Genomic DNA, 27,571 nt, shown 5'->3' with positions numbered 1-27,571 from the left:
GAAACATTTTTGAGAGGTGGGCTTTGGCGTAAACTATGAATTCAAAATTCGCACACGTCTGTAGTATTTACTTTCTTTGAATCTGTTTGTGTTGTACTGTTTGCCTCCTTTAAAATATCCGATGCTGTGACAGAAGTAGCCAAAGTTAAAGTAGAACTTCAGTGATTCACACATCGAAGTTTGTTTGCTTGTTTGGAGAAGACAGCAGACGTGAAAACGTTGTGTATATGAAACCTTTAAGGCTCCAGACGCTGGAACCCTACAGCATCGGGTGACTTAGAGTTAAGTGTAGATGCACTTATTGTCAAAGGTTTTTGTGACCCAGCTCTGGCTCAGTTATGGCTGCAGCATTTGGCTGTAGGTTTTGGGTGTGAGAATTCAGGCCAGTTTAAGCTGAGAACTGACAAAGTTAGCTTGACTTAGACTGACGATGAATCATGTAGGCTGACGTGTTGGAGCAGGTTATAAATTTGTCTTGACACCTGGACTTGGGTCAGAGATTCATTCAGAAATAGGTCACTTTCCCCTGTGCGTTCCGACACATTTCAGCTTGTCGAACAATGACTCTGCTGTAAATGTAGCCTTTAGAAAAACAATATCGTTCATTTTCTGGCGTTTGCTGTCTCTAGAGCAGCCCCTCTGGTGACTGCTGTGTGTCCCCGTCCCATGTCAGATCCGGCCTTGTACTATAGCTGTTGTGGTTTGTTGCAGAAAAGCATCAGGCACTCAGGCATGAAGCTGACACATTAAGCTTCACATTAATTATGTAACTCTCTGGCTGAGGTAAATATCAGGTGCTTTGAAGATATATCTGCATCTATTTCTTTTGCAGTAGAATAAAACAGCCGAATCTCAGACTGATCTGTTAGCTGTTAAGCCACATTAATGGAAATGTGGGTGCAAATGGGAAAGAAAGTGTGGAGTGACATGTGTAACGCCTGGAACTTCTGCAATGAATATTCTTTAAAAACTTTAAAATGACTCTTACATTTGCTTTGCATCAGATTCCTCATTTAGTAAACATTAACAGAGATGTTGGTGTTGTATGGCTCCAGAACCTGGGATGAAGTGTTGTGTGCCCAACTGCAGCTGGGTTGTTGATGGTTGGGCTTTTCTCCCTGGTGATAAGTGTCATAGTTACCAGCTGCTAAATTCCAGAGCAGCATCCAGTGGCTATTAGCACAGCATCTGTTGCTGCTGACATTTTCAATATAGCAAATCAGAGCACTGATGCTTTTATGATATTTTACAACAGTGAAAGATTGCTGCATGAGGCTAGAGTGTTTTATCACATCGTCATATCAGCTATTTTGTAAATAAGTGTTGGCCAAACAAAACTCCACAAAAAGCACCACCTGCTTTTTGTCCTAACAGGTTCTACACATTTTGTGATTACTGGGTATATATTTTACATTCATATTTGGAATGGTTGTATAAATAAGCATATCTCATAATCACCATTATTCTTAGAGTGTGAAATAAGAAAAACAAGATATTTGTCGCCACATTCAGATTGCAACATCCAGCCCAATTGTCTCCATTTTTCATTATCATCTCATTTAATATCAGCTGAGAGGAAAAATCCCCCCCCCCCCCTCTCCAAAACAAAACACTGTAAAAGAAGCAAACAAGGCCAGACAACATAGTGAAAGAAAAAAAAACATAAGGAGTTACCTCTGGAAATATATGCAAACCGCAAAACAGGAAACAACAAAGGGCCCATTTCATTACGTTCCATTCCTGTCTTTGATGTCATCATAACAGATTATCATACATAGGATGTTTAAATGTGTTTTTATCCATGCTTGTTTGGTTTATTTACATAACTTTGCTGTTATGTGCAATATAAACCTAATTATTCTTTAAAATATGCCGTAGTCAAGCATGAAATGACTTTCTGTTAGCAGAAGGGTTCCATAACACACACAACACCAAAGACATCCTACACATGCATTTTAAACATTTAATTTAAAAACCCCAATTAAACCGAGACGCATACGATTAAAATATTACAGATGTTAAGCAAGGTTTAATGACATATGTGAGTTCTAAGATCATTGTTTCCACTACACCACAACCGACTGCACCAAACACAGTAGAAACACTGTGTCCTGTCTGACTGGGTCAGCTCTCCAGGGAGTCATTACATACAAAGCGTTAACATCTGCCAGACATTGCTGAGCCAGAGCAGTTGTGATTTGTCCATATGATGACTCTGGCCCATACAGCCGTTGTTTTTGTGTGTGTATGTGTGTGTGACTGTCCCGCTGCCCACTGCTGCTGTCACTTCTGGTTTCACACCCACGATAATGCCTGTTTATGATTAGAGCCGTGCCTTCCTCGTGTGTTTCCCTCTCTTCATCCCAAGCGGAGCTGCTGTAGGCTGACAGTCTTCACAGCATCATGGTGAGATCAGTTTATCTCTGGATACGTATGTTATATTTTGCTTTGATTTGCTTGGATTCTGTCTTTTGGAACACAGTGATTTTTTGTCAAATATTGTACTTTTGTTTTTAGATGCTGTAGAAAAAGAAGCAGCTCAAGACCAAACAGCACAATCCAGATGAAATGAAAACCATGCTGTATGATACGTTTCTGGATGCAAGGGCCCCTAAACAGCTGGAGGTTTAGTTTTAATTCAACATCAATAGACAATTTTATCTCAAGATTAAAAAAAACTTTTAGTTAAACACACGGCCAAGCTCATCTTCATGTGTCCGTTTTTGGCTCCTCAATCAATAACTTCATCCAGAACTTCAGAGCATGTTGAGGTATTATTTACGTGTTTTTTCTCCAACAAGCTGTCTGGGTGTTGATAATGTTGATATTGATCAAAATCACCAACTGTGACCGAGTCCGCCTGGCAGCGCTATCACTGAGGTCCAATTGCGCCAGCTGAATCCAGGCCAGAGGGAGGAAGCTCATGTCTGCTTTAACATCACCGCCAAATCACAGGGAAGGTTAGGTAGCGGGCTAACGCCTGGGTTAACGGAACTGCCGGATCACAGCAGAGACAGACTTGAGAAAATGCAGGAAAAGAGGTTTTAAATCTTCAGAGACAGTTTAAAGGTGATTGCGTTTCTTTGCCTAAGACCTTTTCAGATTGAACACCTGGTCAGTGTGAGAGCGAGAGGAGAGGTGGAATGTGTGCGTTTCTTCTGCTGCCAACTGATGACAAGATCGTTAGACCGACTGTTGGGTGTAAATGTGGGCCATTGCCAAGCCACGCACCTCGAGTTGGAGGGTGTAATGTATGTCTTTATGATGCTGCCAGCAGATATTTCTGATAAATCCCAAAGGCATTTTTGATTTTTTTTTTTTTCTGGGGTAAAAGAAAAGCTTATACTAAGATCCCATCAGTCAAATTAGTCAAAGGACCTTGTCAGGAAGTTAAAGAATGCTATTTGGATTATTGGTTATTTTATGCTAAAATTGAAAACAGTCCTAACTGCTGATTTAATTCAGTTTTGATTGACAATGGAAATGGATTTGCGCACAGAACAATTCAGATTTTGGTAGAATGGTATTAAGTGCAAGTCACAACAGAAGCTAAACAGCTTCTGCTAACTTCAGTTCTGAACGGTGAAACAAGTGAAACCGCCCCCCCACCTCCAGACCCCGAAAGATTTTTTTCAGGGCCACGAGGGGTCCCACTAAAAAAACAAAGGTGAAAATAAAAATGCAGTACAAAACCAAAATCTACTTGTTTCTTAATGACACTGAACAGAGCGTGTTATGCCGTTTTGACATTGAACACACCATAACCTGCATGCTTTTTCTTCCTTTTGAAGTTGATTCTGAGCGAAGCAAGCAGCGTATTTAAATGCCTTATTTCCTGGGAACAGCAGGGATAAATCATGTGTATAATCATGAAATGTTATAATAATGACATATAAGAAAAGCTACAGGTTAACAAATAGCTACAATGAATAGGTTAATTAGCCCTGTGGTAATTATTTGACCACCTTTTATCCCTCTAACGCCTTTATATTCGCTGTGGGGATTGAAGGATTGAGGATTTAAACAGGATTTTTAAACAGGAGTACACTTGCTAAAGCAAGCTGGTTAAATCCTTTCCCATTAGCAGTTATTGTGTGTTTACCTTCAGTGCTTTGAGAGTTACAACTTGTCATTCCCTCATAGGGGACGACTTTAGAACTATGACAACATAAAGGGACAGCATTACACTGTATCCTGCAAGTTATGTTAGTCCAGAGTTTAGGATAAACATGATTATCTGAGATAATGAGCTATTTTTTATTTTTAATGGGACCGTGGACATCAGCCCCACACAGCAGCCCAGAAAAAGATCTGCCAGCTGTCTTACAGACGGTAAAATGAATCAGTCTTGTCTCTTTTTCTATGATTTATTTCTCAGTTTCAGAGTTTATGGTCAGTAAATGCCTGTCTCTGCATAGGGGAAGCTGTGCTTGCCTTCTATTGTAGCACCAATTGCAGCATTTTCTGTCAAAATGAGCTTTACCAGGTTTTGTTTTCCCATCAAGCCGAGCCTGAGCCGATAAAAAACCTGTGACGACAGCAAGGTCATTTGATGTGCAGATCTGAATGCTGATTGACATTTTTACATTTCACACAAAAGCCATATGTTAGCAGGTCTAAGTTATTTTTCTGACCTGTGTGAAAGGATTGCTGTTTTCACATCTTACAGTCTTGAAGCATTATCTGCAGTGAGTCTTCTATTAAGTTTACTTTAAGAGTACTGTCTCAAATGCTCAGTAAAGGTGCGAAACATGGAGAAGGTTTATCTTCTTTTTCTAACGCTATATGTCATTAATGGAGCCAAGAAGTAGAACTCTTCCACTGCACAAACCGAGGCTAACGCAGTAGAAGCGGTAGATATTGGACTTTTGAGGTTACCCTAGACCTTTGTGTTGTGACTTGCAGTGCTGAGCATTTATGATTGGTTAAGTTAACTGTAAATTTTTGTCTCAATCATTTAATGTTTAATCTCCATCACAGCTAATTGTTAAACTGTTCATTTAAAGTTGCACGCTGGAACAGTTGCTACTCTTTGTAAACGCAACATTCAAACTCAGACGTCCATGTTGCATCAATTATCTGAGAAGATGCAGGCGCACTTTGAGCTGGAGAAGAGAAGGAAAGGTAATTGTCAGAGCCAAGCAGTGAATCAAGAGCAAATAAAGCATAATCCCTGTAGCAGATTTTGAGTGAATGCATTTGAAGCCCATTTCCTGGTTTGACTGCACTGTAAAAATCTGCATTTCAATTGAAACTAACACATCATAAGGGTTGTTTTATACATGTATGCTTTTATGAAGCATCTAATCTTTATCCACATAGAAATAACACAGTTAAAATCGTGATTATTTACTACAGATCTCATTTGTTATACTGAACGGCTATTCAGAGTGATCTACTTCACCACCCAACCGACTAGTGACTTAATATGACAATTCTGTTGAAAAAAGCCTCAACAGGTCCGACAGAGCTGACGGTATGTCACACTGAAAATACAAGAGACGGTCCAGGTGTTCCTGGTGGCCAGTTTATGGCTTGGTGAATAAGAGCTCTTATGGATTTGTGGAACAGCAAAAGGCCTATAGGGCTAAGATAAACTTTTAGCCCTTTGAAAAACACAGTTTAAATTCTGCATGTTGTTGGTCAAAATACGTGTTGAAGTGGCAAAACATCTGGTTGTGGAAGCACTTGGAGCTCCACTCCTGTACAAAATGCAAAAAACTCAAATACCCTTTAAATCTACTTATACAGGGGATTGCATATACAGTGGGACCGTAATGGCTTTAGTTTCACATATCTTTTCCCACCATATTTATTTATTGTTTATCAACTACAGAAAGTCGGCATGTTGTCTTCAAAGCCTATTAAAACTTGGTCCACAATCAAACTGCTTTAATTTCTAAACTTTTATTTTCCATGTTCCCGGTGTAGGAACATTTTCAAACACATTTTTCATTTAATTTTGGACTGGAGCACACAAAGAGGTAGTCTGATCTCTCTATTTGTGCTGTCTGTTCTTGGCTTCAGTCGTGGCTCGCGCTCCTCACGATCATGTTTCACTTTGTCGCCCGACTCCTCCTGCTGAGAGGGGACTGTCACCCAGCACTGTGCCAGGCCTGGAGCTGGCACACACAAACACACACACACACACACACACACACACACACACACACACACACACACACACACACACACACACACACACACACACATATTCCTCACTCGATCTCTTATATTTTAGTCAAAAAACCCTCCTGTTCAGTTTCCCCATGTCATCGTGCTGCAAGACTCGTTCCTGTGGGTAGATTCAAAGCATGTGGTGGCCAGAGATTTATATAGATATATCTCTCCTATTAACATCTGCTCCTCTGGCCCGCTCCGCTCCTCTTTCCAGAAGGCCAAGGCTTACCCATCCACCGACATACATGCATACATACGCACTCACATTCACAGGCGAACTCTCATACTGCGGTTCATCCATGGTTGACAATCAAGGACAGTTGGTTTTAAGCAGTGTCAGGACGGTTATACTCTCATGGGGAGTCTCCCAACTACAGGCGACTGGCACACAGACAAACACTCAGACGGTACATTTACGGCCAAACACTGAACGCCATCTGTCAGTCACTGTTGGAGGATATTACGGCTGACGCACACACACATACACACAGACACTTTCTGTCTGGCTAAATCTGTATTTATTACACAAAACTGACACCAAAACTGGCTTGTGTGTAGAAATGTGAAAATTTGCGTGTAAACACAGCATGTCCAGTTTGTCAGGAAGGATGCCATCATGTCATTGTTTCTTTCATTTCCAGACACATTATAATACTGACACAGAACACAGTATGGCCGTCTTTCTTTTAAGTGACGTAGGCAGTGACTTAAGGCGCCACCTAGTGGGAGGCACCACTGTTAAAGTTCAGATTTATCTTAGCAGGTGATCTGGAGGAGGAAGAAAAAGCTGTCAGGTGCACAGTATTAACAGAAGGAGAAGAAAGGTGAAGTCAAAACAAAGGGGGACATCTCTTCTGTACTGTGTCTCTCTTCCCTTTAATCCCTCTAACACTATAAGTGGGAATCAATGTATCAGCTAAATATGCAATCAAAGTCATCCGTTAACTTGCTCATTGCCCACTTTAAGTTACTTTTGTTGAATTGGAGAGCATACATAAAGTATTGTCATCCACATCCTACACAAGATAGTTTGTAGTCCAGAGGAAATTAATATGAATATTTCAGCAGCCTATGTCCATGCATTTTCTCCACATTGATTTTAATGAGCCTAATATCTATTAAGTTGTCCATTTCATTCTGTGCTCTAAGGTGAGTAACTTTGATAAAGTTTATCTCTAATGATTAAAATAGAGGGATTATCATGACGGCAGAATATGTTTCTTCACTTGACTAAGACTGAATACATGTGAATTCCTTCAAACAAGCTCTCTCAAAAGTTCAATGTCATCAGCGATCATCAGTTTTAAACTTCTTCTTGTTTGCATGCTGATATTTTTACATCTTCTATTTAAAGATAACTTATCGTATGTCAAACATTTTCAGCAGCCAATCTCCCACAGAATGTGTTTCAGCAGATCTTTTGCCCGAGTCTGGACACGGGATCATTTTGAAAGTGTTTACATGCACATTAGCATCATACTTCCGAGGCGTATCCTGATTTAATCATTCTTGCTTTAATATTGACATAAGAGACCTGGTTAATCATCAAGTATCTAAGTCCTGTGTCTTATTTGTTATCTGAGCCACTATGAAGTTTAACACCAGAAAATGTTCTGAAACCCGGATAAAGTAATAATGCCACAGTATCTGGATTCTTTTAGTCTTTGGTTTCAGCACATAAGACCTGGTGATCTTAGGTGTGCATGTAAACATATGGCTGGATGTGGAAATGAGCTCAATCTTTCTTTTGTCTGTAGGATCTTGGGTTTAAGTTAGTGGCCACAAGATTTACAGAATTACTGCGTTACCCAAGTACAGGTTATCACAGAGATGAACCTTTGATTGGATTTTTTTATTTATACAGGAAAGAGCCAAACCCAACACTGAACCCTGTGGAACACCTTTTTTGAGGACACCTTATGCATCTTCACAAACCAATTACATTCATTAATGGATATTACTGTATTGTGCAGCCTTAACAAGGAAAGATAGTTATGTTGATTTAAAATGCTTTGTACATTTAAATACTGAAGCAAATACAAACATTGTAGTCAAATACCCTTCAGAGGCAAAGGCATCATGAATGGTTAAGTTTACCTGCTAAATACAGGTAAGAGTTGGTAATGTTTCATCGATGGGCCAATCCTGAAAAAGTTGAGTCAGATAACAATTTTTGCTGTGATGTTTTTACAGTCACATTTCTCCTTCCTGTTAACTACAAGAGATGAATCCCGTAACTTCTTCTCCTGTACCATGTCCTCAGTTTTATTTGTAGAATTTGAAGGTGCTTTCAGATAATTAGTACGGTTATTCAATACATCTTGTGATACAAGATCTTGGACACATCATCAGTGATAGTACCTGGGGTCACAGGGGGTTTCGGGTCTTTCAACTTCAGACCCCCTCACCCAGGCGACCCGACCGGGAGTGATCAGTTCCCGGCCTGTGTCCAAGAAGCGCTCTTCCACGCCTTGTCCCTCTGAATCCACAGTAAACTAGTAAACTAACTACTTTATGCAGTTTTTTTCTTCTCTGCCTACATTTTTCCAGCCTGCTGTGCCTTTAACTTAAACACACACCGTGACCAAGGGCACTTTGTGGACAGGGAAAACCAAGGATTGAACCACTGACATTTCTGGAAGGCAACTGCTTTATCTCCAGACAAATGTGACCAATTTACAAATATAACATCTAACATGTAACTTCAAATTGTAGTAAATGACACCATGTGACATGGAAGAACTTCAGGATTGCAGTTAAGCCCAGTATTTGAATATATGTTTGTCATTTTATTTACTTGTTATTTAATTTCACAATGTACACATTTTGATGAAAGAGGGTTTAGCTTGAGTCGTTTAACGTCAATAAAACCTAAATAAATCAACTTGATCTGTTTTCCACTGTGCTCGAACGTCTCCTGATAACAGATGACACAACCAGCCTGAAACAATAACACACATGGATGTCATTCTTCAGCCCCATCCTCTCACTTCCCGCGACCCTGCATGGACAAAGGGAGGTGTCAGCACCGCTTCTCTAACCACACAATTAACATGCAAATGAGCTCAGTCGCTAATGGCGATGGCAAAGCGCTCTTATGATGGAAATATGCTTTCTGCTTTGGCAGTATGGGTTAAACGTTAGTCTATGGAATCAGCTGAGGACAGGCAACGGGCCCCGAGGCCTCCCTAAGGGCTGAGAGAGACAGAGAGGTAGACCCATGAAGGCTATGGCCTTTGCACCTGCTTCACTATGACACACACACACACACACACACAAACACACACACACACACACACACACACACACACACACACACACACACAGAGCATGAGCAGGCGGTTATAATCAGCCTCATTCAGGCTGTCAGCCTGGTCAATAACTTATCCCCTCAAACTGCTTTTGTTCTAGCAGCGGCTCGGCTGATGTGGCCGCTGCCCCTTATTCAACTGAAATTTATTTTCAATTGCTGCCCTCAGGCACCGGGCCTGCAGCGGCTCACTGACCGAGCGACTAAATAAACCAGCAGAGCACTTCACATTCACACGCTTCCACACAGGCTGGAGCCTTCAGAGGGAATGCAACAACAGTGCGCGGTTGCCAAATGCTGGAGTTATACAAGCCTTAGATGCCCCCACTGTTAGTACATTTCTGACAGAAAGGCCTTTAAAAAAAAAAAAAACTCATATCTATAATGGAGCTCGTACGCAGCTGTCGGTGTGTTTTAATTAAAACTGTTTTTCAGATTCGGAGGTTTTGGAGGAGGCAGCTTGTTCACCGAGCGAGGCTGACAGGGTTTGTTGCCTCGTTAGCATCCACATCCAAGAGTGTGTGAATGTGTGTGTGTGTGTGTGTGTGTGTGTGTGTGTGTGTGTGTGTGTGTGTGTGTGTGTGTATTTGAGGAGAAGTTGAACAAAGCGGTGTTGCTCTAAGTGATAAACCTCGAGTGGCTCGCAGTAACAGGTGTGTGCTCTGCAAAGGACCAGTCGTTTGTCAAGCCTCGTGAAAAGAGGAGCTGATGGCCACAAGTCCACTCAGTCATCAACAAACTGGGGCTTTTATCCGTCTGTCAGCGTTATTCGTTGTCATTTAAGAACAGATTTACTTAGTTTTAAGGCAATATAGATTTTTCCAACACTTAAGTGTGCATTTTATTATTATCAGTATCAGCTCATGAGTCAGTTTTAACATTCAGATGTTTGCTGCAGACCTTTACAGCAGAGAAAAGAAAAGTTCCAAATAAATGCTGAAAAGCTGCACAAATACCTTTGGACAAACTAAATATTTCTGACTTTTAGAGCATGTTTTTCACTTTCATATTTTGTATTCAGTTAATCTTGAACATAATCTGCTTTAAAAAAAAAAAAGAAAGAAAATGATAGCGTCGATCTTCTTCAGCTTCATGTCTCGGTTAAGCCTTAAAAAAACATTTGTTTTTCAGAAAGATTTGCTCCAGTATGAAGAAAGCAGAATGATATACAAATTGCTGTGTATATATATTTAAATCCTTCTGTTAAGCCCCTGCAAATTCTTTCTGAAAACGTATAATTCAGTCCTTATTATGCATGTGAACACTGACTTTGTCATAAAGCAGAATGACATAAAAATCTTACATTTCAGGGATCTGGTCAGTAGCTGTAAGGCTCTGCTTTCCAGCAATACTTAAACTTCTAGAAATAAAAAACAGTGATTTGCATTCATTCCTTTAACACAGAGCAGAATTTGCATCTGTCTTGCCGTTTGCACGTGCATGATTGCTTTGTGCATTATTTTGTGGTTTACTTACAAATGATCCCCCTCTCTGACGGCAGCAGCGCTTGATAGCGGCAGCAGCAGTCTCCGCTTTACGCAGCTCCTAATTAGCCAGAATTAAGAAGTATTTCTCAGCCCATTGAAGAGTCCATTTCCTTTGAAACCAGAGCATAATAAACCTTAAGTAATTACCCCAACTCATGACTATTAACTCGCAAACCGCCAGCTTCCCTTGACAACATCCTCCTCAGTGTTGTGTGGTTAAAAGGCCATTGCGGCTACCCAGCTATTTACATCCCATCTGGCAGTCTGCGAGGGACAGACAAGCTAAACTCATTCCTAAAGACAAAAAAAAAAAAAAAAAAAACGAGCGCAAAACGAACTCTTTCACTTTTTCTCAACTTGGACACAGAACTTGTGTTTTCTTCCCTCCAAAAAAAAGTTACAAAAGGCCTCCATCTCCTTTTCTTTTTCTTTCTTTCTTTCCTTTCTTTCTTTTCTTTTTTTTCAATCCACACACTCATTTGCATGCGGCGAGGCCGAGGAGGGGGTTTGAATGTATAATCTTCTACATTTAGCAGCCTGTAATCCCAACGCCTTTCTCTGATGTGATTTTCTCCTCTTGGTCCCCCGTGAACAATTAACTTGTAATCTCCACAAACACACATTCTGTCGCTGCGGAGATGAGACGGAGGAACACTCATGGGACCCGGCGGACAAACTGCTCTGCGCTCCCCAAGGCGGAGCACTTTCTCGCCGCTGCACAGTTCAGCTGGGCTCCTTTAGGCTGCTGCACCCCGTACCCGCGTGTCATCCAAATTGGCCTCTTCCTGCACGTTTGCGCTGTCTAAATAAACGCTGTCTGACCGTATCTGAGTCTAAGTCATCAGGGGGTGGTGGACTGTGCGACTTGAGGCTTATGGAGAAGCAAATAATGAGACACAGGCTGGATTTGTGTTTGCCTTAAATCTATCCATGAAACTTTCAGGCTTTGCTCAGATATTCATTTCAGATGCCAAACAAAATGATTGAAGTCCGGCGATAAATGCCCAATGATTTAATTTCTCTTATACAATCATTTTAAGCCAGTCAATGACCAGAAATACGTTTTTATTATGTTTGCAATTTTCCTTTGAAATACTTTGTCAAAAAAAAATAAATCACCATGTACTTTTTTCAAAAGTAAATGTAACATCAAAGTTAACCCCTCCTGCTGTTAAAGGCCTCGCTGTAGCTTGGAGCTTTGTGACCCAACACTCAAAAACGTTTAAGATAAGATTTAAGTAGGCCTAATGGAAATATTTAATTATTCAGTATGTTTGGATGTCATGGAGGAAGAGATTTTAATGTGTTTTCATTTGTACCTGAGCTAATAAAACTAAGATTTCAGCTCTGGGTGGGGGGGGACATTGGAATAATAAGGAATAAGGAATGATTAACATTAGCTCAAGTAAGACTTAAGGAACTTTGGAACAAAGTTCGATAATGGTTGTTTTTAATGTTTTTGAATTTTAAAACAAGCATTTCAAAAGATAAGAAGAAGACAATCTTTATGATCCATAATCCCAGTTTTATTGAAACTTCATCCAGGGACACTGGGCGATAATAAATATTCCATCAGTCATCGACAATGTACAAAAATAAAGACACGGAGTCTCTGGGTAAATTCAGTTCAGCTAAAACAATCATGCCGTGATCATCGTTACCATCATGCAAGAAAACAAAAAGGGAAATCAGAGCACAAATGGACACGCAACGAGCCACACACTTGAAATAAATCTATAAATTTTAGATTTGAAAACAGATTTACGCGGTGGCAGAGTCGCCCCAACCAGACCCATAACTGTCATTATTTCCACATAAGTGTAAAATCCTTGGTACAAGGCACAGAGAGCATCATTCGTTTTCACAAAAATACGCCTGATAAAAGAAAACAATAAATCAAAAATGTTCATGCTGCCTCCTTCACCTTTCACAAGTGTGACACAAATTCAGTCAAACACAAGAGGAACATGGCATCTTGTTGCATTACACAACTTTTTATTTTTACCTTCAATTGGCAAAATCAGCAGTCTTTATATAAGTCCTTGTTACAAGGAGGAAAGTATTTTTTCTCATACGTTTAACAAGAAAACAGACTCAACAACAACATGCAATGAGGCCAAATTCACCCTCATGCCCTGAATTCTCTATTTACAAACACCGTTACACTGTCAGTCTCTGCTGTCTGTCAGGCATCATTTCATCCCGTCCTTCCCCTCCCCTGTGAGTCTCGTGAGGCCGGTGGAGGTGATGGGGATGTGCGGAGGAGGAGGCACCTGGCAGATGGTGCAGGGACACGGCAGCCCGGCCCAGTGCTGGAAGCCGGAGCCCAGCTGTAGGGCAGGGGGCGCAGCCGGGGAGCCCTTCATCAGGGCGTGGGGTGCTCGGATAGAGGTGAGCCCCGGAAGCGCGCCTGACAGAGTGGGGGGCGTGGAGGAGGTCAGCGCGCTCCCGAGGAGCGGGTGCACCTGGTGAGCGGCGGCAGCGGCAGCGGCTGCAGCTGCGGCTGCGGCGGCGGGACCACCGGAGTGTCCACCTGCGCCGGCGCCGCAGTGGAAGGCTGAGTGCTGCCCTCCGTAAATCTCCCCCACCAGCCGCTTCATCTCGTCCAGGGAGCTGGTGAGCATCAGGATGTAGTTCCTGGCCAGAAGCAGCGTGGCGATCTTGGACAGCTTGCGCACCGAGGGCCCGTGAGCGTAGGGCATCACCTCGCGCAGGCCGTCCATGGCCAGGTTTAGATCGTGCATGCGCTTGCGCTCCCGGCCATTAATTTTCAGACGGAGCTGATACATTTCCTCCTCGGTGACTTGCTTCTTCAGTTTGTACTTGCTGCTGCTGCTGCTGCTGCTGCTTCCCACAGATGATGACTTGCCGTCGCTGGAGCGCAGGTGATCTCCGCCGATAATCTTCTGGCCACTCTGCGTGGAGGAGGAAACAGATGAGCCGATGTGGTGGTGGTGGTGAAGGTGCGGAAGGTGCTCTCTAAGATACATGCCGTCTAGGTCCGGCGAAGAGGCTCTGCTGCTCGAGCTCGAGTCTGAATTCATTTTATGGTTTTGCTTCCGAGGTTGTTGGGTAGGAGGTCGCTGCTGGCTTCCTCCCTCTCTACTTTCACTCTCTCGTCTCCCTCCCCTCTCTTCTTTCTCTCCTTCTGGAGCCTTTAGTCGCTCTGGTCACCTGATGTTGCCTTTATGCCTCCTGTCCCGCTCTGCTGTCCCTTGATCACAACCGTTGGCCACTCTTCTTCTGGGGCTGCCGACTTTCTCTGTGCGTGTGTCTGTTTAACACTGCGGTGAGGAGGACACTGATAGAGCCTATTTATACATGCAGATAGACAAAAGCGGCTTTCCTATTCATAACGCCTAGATAGAAGGATGACGTGCCCGCGAGAAAGGGGCGGCGTGCTTTGACTGTCCTGGTGACCGCGGTGCGCAACCATTCACTGCCATTGTCAGGACACCGTTGGGGGTCAAAGCTCTCCTCTCCTTTCCTCTTGGACAAAATAGATTTAAAATAGCCTCTTTCATTATTATATTTTTGCCTAAGTTACTCTTGTTAAACGAGCTGCTTTGAGTGTGTGTGCTGGGACCCACACTTGTAGCTGAAATTTACGCACAGAGTCTCTGTGAATACGTCGCGGAAAATGCTACAGATTGTTACATGAATGCACCAACAAGAGGAGACACAATGCTGCTCTCTTTTACAAACTTCAGCCCCTCTCACGAGGTTTTGTCGGACGCAACTAGAGTCTCCGCCACACACGGCCGGTGTTTGTCTGAGCGACTTAACGGCAGAAGGGAAACTGCTCTCCAGTTCAGGGGTGCAGCGGGGCCTCCGCTGGGACGGAGGTAAAGCTCCCGCTCCGACTCTCTGCACTCTGCTGGCCATATGGCAGCATGTGGGCGGCAGAGCTTGCCACGATGCGCAACAGTCCCACACAAGTCCGTGAAACGGACACGAGATGTAATCCATTGGTTAGTGTCCTGGGAGGCGACTGATTCTTTTTCTCTTTGCTTCATGGACATGAAAATGGCTGCATGTCGATGTAGGCAGATTATTCTTATTATACATTTCAAATAGAATAGAAATAAACACGTTACTTTATCATAAATAATTCGCCTGGCACTTTAATATTCATGCGTGTGCTTTATTATTTGTTCAATGGTGATTCCAGCACTGATAAAACACAGCCAATATAACGTTTCTGCAGTTTAATGCATCGTAATAAAGAACTGGAAGTAAACAAAAATCATCCCACGCATTATTAGGAGGTTATTATTATTATGTTTTTGATTTACGCCATGCACTCTAATAAATTCAAAATGCGGTTTGGTCCTAAAATAATGTGATATTATGATAAAACTATTCCATGATAACACGTTAATACACACAAATTATCCACGCCAACTAGGGAGACAGATGCCACGGTAGAGAGTGTTTTTAAATAAGATTGACTGTCAAAATACTGAAATTATAAATGCACCGAGGAAATTTAGAAAAAAAAAAAGATTAATAACACCAGTGGGAAAAAAATGAATTACATTTATACATGAATTACCATTACATTACATTTCGGGTAAAAAAAAAAACGGATTCAATAAGCATCAGTGAAGAGAGCAGTGATGTGTTTAAAGGTTTTGCTGTGTCGAAATATTGTAAGAATGCTCTAAATTGACTCAGTATTGTCTATATTGAGTTGCTGAGAGCCTCTCTCCACTCTGAAGGGGCTGCTCCAGATCTGTTTTGTGGAGGTGGAGTGGAGGAACGGGCCACCAACAATAACACGTGGACGCAACTGAAGCACCCTTCATCTGACCATCACCTCAGCATCCCTCCATCCGTCTGTCTATCTGTCTGTCTGTCCATCTTTCCGTCCGTCTTCACCCACCCACCCAGCACTTCAAACATGGATAATAAAGTCTGCCTCGGCTCGGTGCTCTATCCTTCCCCAATGAGATCTCCCTGGTAGAACAGTGAAAATGTGTATTCACGGCCTCATTGTTGGCCCAGCAAAAGAGCCCTCCTCATAAAGGTGCTGCCAATGCAAAGAAAAGCGCTGGTCGGCTTTGCTCTCTCTTGGTGGTATTTGAAAGTGTAAAGCTTTGAATACCAATTGCTTGAACTGGACATATGTGAATCCGCTGTAAGCCTACTAATCCTGTCCCCAAGTGTTTCTTTGTGTGTGGGGCAGCCTCGCACACCCAAGAGAAAGTGTTCCTAATCCGGCCAATGTGGAGAAATGTGTGAAAGAGAGGGGCATCTGTGTGTGTGTGCGCGTCAGGTATCAATTTGTGCAAGAACGCACGCTTTAAAAAAGGAAAAAAAAAAACTGCTTAAGTGTTTTAGTGTTTTCCAGTGTGTGTGTGTGTCCATCTGAGGCCCCCAGCTCCACGCCACCAGGACACTGGCCTAAATGAAGGCAGTTATTCACCGTTCCCTCACACTACTGTCGCAGCAGGTCGCCCATAATGTGCTCTTTTCACTGCGTAAGCTCCTGGCTTTCCTTTTATTCCTCTGTTGGTATCTCTTTATCTCCCTCCCTCTCTCACTCTTTCTCACTCCTTCTCTCCTGTTTCTTTTTTGGCTTGTTTCCTCACATTTTTTTTTCCATCTTCCTCCAGGTCAAAGGAGGCTCTCTGCCCTCACACATTAGTTTGAACCCTCCTGTAATTTCATAAATAACAGCCGCTCCATAACTGGGTAAAGTGAACCCACTGTTGCACCAGTTTGTCTTATCCAATAACATTTTTTTTATGATCTCGAGGAGTCAAATTGAGCACTTTAAGAGAGTTTTTCTTTTAGGGGGCATACAGGCTTAGTCAGATTAGTGGTTTCCAACACTTTGAGGTTTGATATTTCCAAACTTACAGTTCAACCTTGCATAGCTTTTACAGTGACCTGCCTTCTGACAGCCAAATTGTGGCAGACAGTGCAGTCAGGATTTCTCCACTTGTCGATCATCTCCTTATTTTCTTCTGCTGATCTTGAAAAGGTCACAAGTACTTTGATTTTGACCTCTTTTCATTGTTTCAAGTCAACAGAAAATGAGGCAAAAATCACTGTGTTTTCTTCAGATTCGAAGAGACCAGATCATATAACTTTAGCTTCAGTCTCTGAAGTCTTTACCGACCATGAGCTAAACATAACCATAAAATGATCCCTTTAGAAAAGGTGAAAGGTGTTGTATCATTAAATGATTTAATTAGGTCTTCTTGAACTGAATTAATTCATCCTTTTCTAATTAAAAAAATCTTTTTTTAAATGATATTTTATTTTAATTGTTCATTTTCAGTCATCAGTGATCGTGCCAATTTTTGTTGTTTTATCACTTATTCTATTGAGGGCTGAAAGAGTTGATTTATTTATAAAAGCATCATCAGTGCAAGAGGAACATTAAAAGACAAGAAAAAACACAGCTGAATTTAGGGCAACAAGATCTGCTCTGTTCTGAAAATAATTTTGCAAGCCCTCAGATTGATGTTGTGATCTTTGGAGAGCTTCCAACTCCAAATCAATGACTTACAACACTTAGTTCTGCGAATCCCAAAAACATTTGGTGTGAAAGTGTAAGAGAGCTGTTGATGTTAACTTCACTCAGTTAGAATCAGGGTTGTAAAACATGAGCTATGCTGAATAGTAAAAGGCCCGAACACCGTCGCAGACACATCAAACTATCCTGATAATCCAGGTACTAACAAGTAACTATTTTAACTCACAAAATTAAAGCATGAAGCACACCCCATGTCTTTATAGAGCCCATCACATCCTTTCTAATTCCCTTATTTTATTCAATCACATTAAATTCCGTACTCCTCCGCAATATATTTGTCTTCAACAAAGACTTCATGCACATTATTGTATATTTTACACTTTATATTCTTATTTTGTGTCACAGGGAAAAAAAAGAGTGGTGAAGTTCAGATGTTATTTGAATGAAAAGCCCTCAAGCCAACTGTTCCCTAAACAAAAGGCAGATGGAGGTAACAACCAGGGGATGAACACAGTAAAGTTAGCAGCTAAGTAGCCTGATATTTCCCCCAATAGTTGATCGTAAAAAGAAGAAGTAAAAGAACATTTAGAGAATATTGGACTTATGTTCACCTCGTGGAAAAAAAGAATTGGGCTTCCAGGTGATGTTGCCCTGTATGGGATGAGAACCTCTGCACTACAACAGTAATGGGCAGTGTTACATTACTCAGTAACTTGTTATAGTATGTTTGTATTGTCTCAGCTGAAGTTGGGGTACAAAATATTTACCCTAATATTATAATATGTATATATATATATATAATATAACTTTGATATTTTTCTTCAGACTCTAACTGGTGTTAATAGTGGATGTAGGAACTGTGAAGGATAAACGTGTTTCTTGTTAAAAACAAAGCTATCCTTTAAATGTTGTGCTCTTACTTGGAAGCACTTAGTTTTTTCTCAGGTAAAAGGGCTGTGCTACTGATGCCTGTGGTTAGCAAATCCTGCCCTGCTTGTTAAACCACAGTGTCTCCTTTGTTTCTTATAATCAATACATACAGGTGTGGAAGATGTGGAGTAGCTAAAACGTGCCAGGTAGGATGAGTTGAGTATGACAGTGAGACAACAAAGGTGCTGGATTACTGCTGCTTATCAAATGTTAACAAGTGATTAGAAATACATGATCATTTTCACAGAAACTTGAAAATCATGATGTGCAGTCTGTGGTTTGATATCACTTTTTTTCCACCCATACAGCCAGCTGCTGTCAGTCACAAACAAACTCCGACATTTTTCTTTCTGCCATGCAGGGACCATAAGAAGCATTTCTGATATTTCCTCAAAGACCCATTTTATTCACTTTAAAGCCAAGAACATTTGCAGTAATTATTTTGGGCAAACTTTATATTTGGGTTAAATTTTGGCAAAATCTCTAAATAAAAATTATTTTCATTTACTTAAATTCACCCCATTTATCTTCATAGTTAAAATAAATGTCAGGCATCTAAAAATACGCTTAAAAAGGGGATTAATCTTTGTCAAAACTACTAATATCCAAAGCTCCAGCAATCATCAAATCACTTGTGAAATCTAAATGCACTAAAGAGGTGAAAATGTTCCCTTCTACAATAGCCAATCTCCTTTCTGTCTCTCCCACTTGGGTGGGCCCGTCCACTAGACCCCTCGAGTGTTGACGCAAACTGTGCAAACTGAATTTCTCAAAGCTTAGAAACAATAAACAATACACTGTTGGAGGGATACAAGGTCAAGGTTGTAGCCGAAGGTGTCAAGGATGATTTTTACCATGAAATAAAAATGCTGCGATATCTGGTTCTGCATTTAAACAAGTGTTCTATTATTATTTTCTATTATTGATGAATGAAAGATGAATATATTAACTGTTGTGTTTCGAAGTGAGCTGTTCATATCTTTAGACAGTGTAGGGCCTCTGCCTCTCTAACTGTCATGTTGTGCTGCCATGTTATAACAGCAGCACAGAAGGAAAAAACTACACACTCATTTTTCTCTGAAATGCTTCAAATTGCAGTGAGAAATCGAAGGAAATCTGCTGGTTGCAATCTGGAACTTCACCACTAGATGTAGCTTAAAAAAACACACTCCTCTAAAAGCCCTTTATGTGTTTTTTATTTTATTTGAGTATCATTACTGGAACCTAATCGTAGTTTAGTGTAATCACATGTACACTAAAGGTAAAACTCTCAGCTACCATTTGTACTACAGCTGTCGTTAATGGTCCTGAATACAACCTTAGCAAACCATTGAATGTTGCACTAGGCTGGCAGAATCTCAGTCTGAAATACAACGAGCCGAAACCAAAAGTAAAATCTAACATGGAGCCCTTTCAAAGCCACAAAGATCTTTCTATCTTGAAGAAGAAAACACTCAAAATGAACTCTGATCGTGTCCAAGTCTTTTTAACTGAGGAATGTGGTTTATTCAGGGTCAAACTTTGCTCACCACAACCAAAACATATATATCAGACCGGCAGGAAACGAGGAACGGAGAAGAAGAGAGTATGTGCTCAGGTAACAACATGAACTTTTTAATAAATCTGCACATGGTAGGAAGCTGTTTGCAGCTGTTACTTTGTCAGATGACACACTGTACTGATGCAGGGCTTCAGCTTATCTGCAAACGGGATTTTCTAACTCTGATGAACTTTTAAAAGTTTTGGCATTCTTTTTTTGTAGCTTTTGTTTTCCTGTTTTCGTTTTTCTTTTATAACTCTGTTCTTTTAGGCAAAAGTTCCTGACGTTCAAAAAAAACAAAATTGCTCATTCACTTCATAAAATCCTACTCTAGCTGCTCTTACATGCTATCCCATATATATAGAATTTGGTTTCTCCATCATGAAACCCTAAGGACTGATCTATCAGGTAATTTGTCGAAGAGGAAATAGATGTGAGGGACGACTGACATGAAGCAGGTTGAGAAATTACACCTCGTAAGGGACAAAAACGTCTCTGTTTGAAACAGACTTTTTTACCCGTTGCTACTTTGGACTAAATCCTCCTCACTGACCAGATCATCTACCTGCAGGGAGGATAATTGTTTCCTTATTGATTGATAACATACTTTACCTGAGTAGCTTTGAAAAGATATTTACTTTTGTCCAAATAATTTTGGATAGAAAAAACACTTTGAAATGATTTGTGAAACGATGAGTTAAAAATCGAATTATTGTACGAATATAAAATACTTTGAGACCTGCCAAACTGTCCAACAGGAATATTTCTTCTTAATTGCAGATAGAGGTTCTGTTGCTTCTTTCAAACCTATCCGAACCATTTCATTGAGCAGACCCATCTTAGGTCAGAGTAGATATATGTGGATGTATAGTCCTTTCATTTTGCTCATCAAAGACACCATCAAACCACAGTTTGAAGCTTCACAAAGAAGATTTCACAAAGGTGGAAGCATTTGAACAGCAGATGGAAGACAACAACAAGAACAGAGCCATCTCAGAGTGAAGCCGCCGTCCAAAGGAGTTCTGAGATTTTTTTTTTTTTTTAAATGACAGCGTAGGAAGTGCGACGGCACCTCTCAGAAATGTTAGGGCAACTTTTAAAAGCCTGATTTTTCCTTCATAGTTTTCTCTGGGTGAATCCCGGGCAAAAGAGAATACCAATAAGATTTCTCATTCTGCGAGAAGTAAACAAACCTTCAAATTGTAGGAAGCCTTTAATTAAAGAGACGATCAAACGATTAAAATCTCGTTAATTACAGACCTCACAACCATCTCCGCCAACATGAATATTGAGGTCCTAATTAATATTGGTGGAGCTGTTTTGTTCTTGGAAGACACAGGCGTCAAGTCAAATTAACATTTCAGTAATGAAGAAACATACCTTCATGTTCTTATTTCTTTCCGTCTGAACACACTGTTACAAATGTGGCATCTTAAAGCTTTTTGAAGCAATGATGCTTCTTGCATTTTTCATCCCGATGCACAAATAATCAAGTTTTTTTTTCTTGATTAAATATTTACCGCTGTGTGGAAAGTTTTGGTTTGATTTGTTTTGATTTGAGTTCCTTGGGTTCGGGGCCAGATTTTTACACATACAAGTAAAAGAAAATTCTCCCTCTGAACACTTGCTGGTTTTTTCAGTTATTAGAAATGGCACAGAGCCTAAAAAAATAAGAACATGTAGAAAGCTGACACTGCTTAGCAGCACCTATAAAGTCTAGGTCAGTATTGGTAAAATTGGTACAAGAACTGTGCAAAAGACATTGATTATTTTACTTATCAGGTTATTTCTTGGCCTTGACTGGAATGTTCCTGGATTTTCCTTTAAAACAAACTAGCTACAGCTTTACATGTAACAGATGTTACATCCTTATAACTATTCTCAGTTTATTTCTCAGCCTTATAAACTATTCTTTTAACCTTCACAATCCTTCTCTTCGGTATCATCCTCCCTTCGGTCATCAGTCATCCTTCTTCTCCTCATTAGACCCACGCAAACAGAGGCACACAAAGACACACACAGAATTACACACACCACCAGCACTTAACCAGCCTCCAGCCCAGCCCACCAGCTTTGGCAACAAGGTTCTCCTTTTAACTGTCCCTTTCAGCGCAGGACAATCAGACACCTCCCATCGCCTCCTTTCAGACTGCAGCTCTGGCTTCGTCTCCTCTCCTCCCCATTCTGCTCCCTGTGTCACTTTGTGTCCGCTTCGCCCCCTCGCAATGGGTGCACATGACCAGAAAATGAAGCAGGGGTCTCTGCAAGCGGGGGAATGAAAGCGAGTGTGTTTGTGTGTGAAGGGAGAGGAGGAGAGATTAACATGTAGGATTTAAGCTGGTGTGAAGGGGTGAGGGCGGGTGAGCAGGGTTACATGTCGGGATGAAAGTTTGGATCAGGTCTGGTTTGTGCACATGTTTTTTTTTATCTCAAGCTTTATGTAAGAAAAAATGACCACACACACACACACACACACAGTATTCTCATTCAAACATATGTACGTGGGGCTACAGATACACACCGTAAAACACACACACACACTTCATTAGAAGAATATTGACGGCTGTGAGGTGTTGGACCTGGTTACTGTTAGACAGATTATCACATCATTAACTCCTAATGAAAAACCAATTCAGACAGCTCCCCTCCTGCACTCTGTGCTCACTTCTCCTCCCTCAGCTCGAGATTTTCAGGTTTACAAGGGCGAGAAACCATAAACCCTTCTTGCTTATCATTTCAGTCAAATCTCAGTATGTGCATGCTAATTAAAGACTGTCCTCTGCCCCACAGATGTCCCTTTGGGGTATTTGTTCACGCACGTCCTGTGATTGTGTCTGTAAAATGTGCAGCCTCAAGTGTTTGTGAGAGCAACTGTTTTCTTAATTCTAAAAATGGACTTCATGAAGTGCTGTTAAAAGAATGTATTACAATGCTAACTATGATTGTTTTCTAACCATGACCAAGTGACATTATCGGTTTCACCCAAACAGGAAGTCATAAAAACGTGTTAGTATAGATTTGTTTTATTAACAGAATGCAATTCAAAGGTGTTAGAGCCATAGCTGTAATTTGGGCTTAAACTCGTGTCTTGAAAGCATGAATGACTGCGCATTTTCACACTGGGCATCCCCCTCCTTCCTCCTTATGAAGACTATGTGGTTTTGAAATGAAAAACTTGATAATTGTGTCCGGTGCGGAAAGACTCACATGAGCTGTGTTTCCGTTCTGCCTCTTGCAGGGGCAGTACCTCACAGAATGCCGTTATTAGTCGTATTTAAGGGAATTGTACAACCTATACGATTATTATAATCAGAGGACTTGCTGAAAATTTCAGCCCAACATGCCAGAAAATTTTATAATTTAAATATTTTTCTTTTTCTTTGTTATAAACCTTTATTCATTATTTATGAATAATCCTTTATTATCCTTTATTTGATCATTTTTTTAGGTTGCTGTGTCAGTGTACCACTCGAGCAAAATTCCAACCATTCAAACTGTGTGTTACAGATTCACTCCCGCCTGTAAGGGAAGAACTTAAACCAGAACTTCTTTTCTGGAGCTGACAGTTAATCCTCTGACAGAGGAAGACACAATCATCTGCGCTGTGAGTTTCTTCCCGTGTACAGCTGTTAATAGTTATGTGTTCGCCCCTGCATAATCCTCTGTATGTCTTCAGGCTTGTGTGTTTAGACTGTGCACAATAATAATAAAAAATTAAAAAATTAAAAAAACCAGCACAGGACACAGCTTTCAAGTTTGCTTGATACATTTAAAATGCTAATAACCAGTTTATTATGTGCTACATCAAATGCAAATGTTCTGTTTTACTGCCGTGAAGTTCAGTCTGCATTAGCATTTGCATATCTTATGTCTGTCTCCTTAGCATGCATGGAGGAGCTGGATGGTGGGCAGACTCCCAATAAATAACATTAACAGGCACATTAGACAAACAAGCTCCAATGATGCAGCTATTAGGAAACGCAGAGCTGTAGGCTGCTTAAATGTAGGTGTTCGACACAGCAGCATATGGTGTGCAAATTCCCCCAAATCAACCAAACGCCAGCTTTATCTGGAAATGTCAGGGAGAGCAGAAGGATCGAGAAAACATTGCTTTAACTGCAGACGCTTTACGATGTTGAGGAAAAGCTGCAGAGGAATTTCCCTCTTTGAGACCAACTGGCAGCTGGTGATCTGTGTGTGAGAAGGAGATAGATAAACTTAGAAGGAAAGCCGTTAAGACCATCATTTAAACTGTTAATTGTAAACGAGAAACTTTGTCTGGTTTAATGTTTGGCTCACTTAAAGTTTTAATCACCTTCAGGGGCTCCGTTCAGACTGCCACCGAGATGTGGAGTAAACATTTCATAAAATCAGTGATCTTTTCCCGTTAAAACGTCTCCGACTGTCGAGGCTGTAATTCATTATGAACATGAGATGACTCAAAGACACGTTAACGCTGTGGGCTTTCTAACTCTTTTCAGTGGGGTTTCTATAAAGCGTGTTGACAGGTGTTTTTTTATGTTTCTTACAGCACTGAGAATGAGCTTCGAAGGAATATTCTATAAGATGTTGAATTAATTCATTTCACCATTGCAACAAACTTTATATCGTAACGTAACTTCATTAAATAATTAAAACTTATTCGTGCTGGCACAAAGGTAATAAATCAAGCAGAAAAACAAAGTACAACTGATCATTCAGTAGCTTGTAGAAGCTCCATCACATCGATAACTTGAAGTAATCATTTTCTGTGTAACTTTATTGGGTTTTTTTTGGCCCACTCTTTTTTACACTGTTGCATCAGTTCATTGAGGTTTGCAGCATTGGTTTATGCACAGCTCTGGGATCATTGTCCTGTTACAGATCACAGCCTTACTGTAGCTATCAGACAGGTGGCCCCACGCTTGACTCTGGGATACTTTGGTATACTGAGTTCAAATCATTAGCCCTCCCCCACTGTGCTTTATAATGTGTGTTTGTGCTGATATGCTGTGTTTATTTTTCTCCAAATTTGATGCTGTAAATCATGACCAAAAAACTCTGCTTTGGTCTGGTCTGTCTAAAGGACATTGTTCTAGAAGTCTGGTGGTTTGTTCAGATGCAACTAAGCTGTGCTGCCATGTTCATTTTAGACAAGTCAAAGCTTTCTCCTACAACCCTTCCAAACAAGCCACATTTGCTTTGTCTTTAATATTTAACATGTTAGAGCCTGTAGAGCCTGAGATGGAGCTCTTGAAATGTTTGCAAATTTTCTGAATATTTATCTGAATCTTACCTTGGGTTGAACTCATCTTTTATAAGGTGTTTGTGCTAATGTGCTATGTTTGTGGCACTGTGCATTATGGCTTAACATCTTGTAGGTTATTCAGGTGCTACGTATAAGTTATTGCCAGATTGAATTGTGATGTCAGCTCAAAATCATAATGATAATCATGATAATTTATACTTATAAATTAGAAAATCCCAGCAGTAATAGCTGTGGAAGGAGCCGTACAGCTCCAAGTTTCACAACAACAGTAAATATTCACCACCACAGTTATACAGTATTCGTCCCATCTCGACCTGCTTGTGTTCCCACTCAGTTAAGCACCAACTGTGTAGCTTTTTGTGTGTTTTTTTAAAAATGTTTTTGTAAAATATGTAAAAATGGAATTGTAGTGATACAGATGCCCAAAGGAGGCAAAAAGAATGTTTTCAATTTTCTTTTCTTTGTCTCTTCCTTCCAAAAGTGCAGCAGGTCCCAAAAATCAGGAGCTGCAAGCCAAAATGAAACTAAAGTGCCTGACATGAAAGGTATTGTGACTTAAATTTTGGCACACCATTCAAAAGGTAGAGAATGGCAAGCATAAACTTTGTTTTAGAGAGAGACGGCTTTCTCCTGCAACCCTTCCTTATAAGCCTCATCTGTTCAATCTCCTACTAATTTTCTACTACTTTTATCATCTTTAACATTTAGAATCCTAACTGAGGCCCGTGGAGTCTGAGATGTAGCTCCGGGGGGTTTTTCTCTTGGGAAGATTGTAAACTGTGTTCAATATTTCCTCTTGTGAATAATTTTTGTCACTGTGAAATGATGTGCTGACTGTTAGCAGAACAGTTAGTGATGTCTTTCCTCCTTGTTGTCATGTGAACACACACCCAAACGCTCCGGAACAGAAAACTGACTAAACAGCTGTTTTCATAGAGCCTCTCACACTTGCTGATGATCAAATAATGAAGCTCTTTTGATTCGCAACACCTGGCTGCTATTTCCCCTCTTAACTCCTAAGTTTAGTTTTCGTTAAATAAATAATGACATCGTATAATATATCATGTGTTGTTGCTCATCTGAGGATGTATTTAGCAAATTTTAAGACCAGGTGGGGATTAGGTGATTTTTTTTTTTTATTAGGTCTTGATACATAAAATCTTAAAACTATAAACAAGGTACATTTTATTTTTCCAATAACCGTAAATCAATTTTGATGCATTATGGTATTAAAGGGTGTTTTAATTAAATTCATAATGTTCATTCCTGTCACAGTCATAGAAGTTGTGACACAATCAAACCTCTCTAACCTCCAAATGAGGACTGTGATGAACTGTTTTGGTAGAAGTTTCACAAATAGCCGTGAGACTATGCCTTCATACATTATTTTTCTTTTGAGCGTCACAAAAAAAAAAAAGAGAGAAATTTGTGCCACTGGACACAAATCCTTAGATCCACTGAAGAGTAACAGTTTTACATTTTGCTGTTTTGAACAATCTGTAAGGTTCAAATCATTGGATCTTATCCTTGATTGCATGAAAGCTGGAGAGTTTCAACTTGTCAGGGATGCATACATTTATGTTTGATCTTCAAACCTAATATGATTAATAATTTCCGGGCTCTAAATATCTTCATTAACAACTCTGTGTTCTGTTTTTTTTTTTGCCACAATTGTTGAGGATACACTGAAAATACAGATTAACAAATAATGATGTTGATGTGCATCCATAGTCGGCACTTTTACATGACCAGAGTAAAAAAAAAAGATTGATTTAGTCTGACCAAAACCAGACTTTTAACATGCAAATTTAATATGCAGCTACACTTAATTTCAGGAATAAATGGCTGTAATTTCAGGCAGAATTAAACCAAAAGGTGTGGATTTTTCCTGCTTAATTGTTGTTGCATTAATGTCATGTCCCCAAAGCCAAACATTGTTGAGTCAGGCCTCACAGTTGTGGAACTGTTTCTTCTAGTTTTTCAGTTGGACGTTTTTAGTGACAGCCTAAGGCTTAACAGCTTAGATGATGAAATAAAGTCTGTAAGACCCCTTTATTTTGCACTTTAAAAAAAAAAAGAAAGGCTTGTTAAACAAGTGCCCATTCCAGCCTTGAGTCTTTTTAAGTTTCCCATAACACTTATAAACAGCTTAAAGTGAGTGAAAAGCCTCTGAATCTGAATATAGATCATTTATAACCATTTTAGTTGTCGGCATAGATTTAACCTGAGGTGAGTGTTGTTGTGCCAGAGAGTTAACATAATGAAAACTGTATTAGGATGGTCTCTGTTTAACCCAACAGTCTCCCCTCTCCTCTTCTTAGACCTCCTCTCCACTTTTCTAAAGCTAGCTCATGATGAGATGCCAGCGTTCCCTTGTTATTCCATTTGT

At 40.5% G+C, this 27,571-nt stretch overlaps 1 protein-coding gene across 1 annotated transcript; it reads right to left on the bottom strand.

Annotated features, from left to right (window-relative positions):
- Positions 1–12,796: 12,796 nt before the first annotated feature.
- olig3 (oligodendrocyte transcription factor 3) lies at positions 12,797–14,210 on the bottom strand. The gene has a single exon (XM_075484911.1). The coding sequence runs from the start codon at positions 14,019–14,021 to the stop codon at positions 13,170–13,172; it is 852 nt and encodes a 283-aa protein (XP_075341026.1). The 5' UTR covers positions 14,022–14,210; the 3' UTR covers positions 12,797–13,169.
- Positions 14,211–27,571: the final 13,361 nt, after the last annotated feature.

Source organism: Odontesthes bonariensis, chromosome 2 (genome assembly GCF_027942865.1).
Source record: "Odontesthes bonariensis isolate fOdoBon6 chromosome 2, fOdoBon6.hap1, whole genome shotgun sequence".
Taxonomy (NCBI): domain Eukaryota; kingdom Metazoa; phylum Chordata; class Actinopteri; order Atheriniformes; family Atherinopsidae; genus Odontesthes; species Odontesthes bonariensis.
The sequence above is the reverse complement of the archived record's forward strand: the minus strand, read 5'-3'. Positions and strand labels throughout refer to the sequence as shown.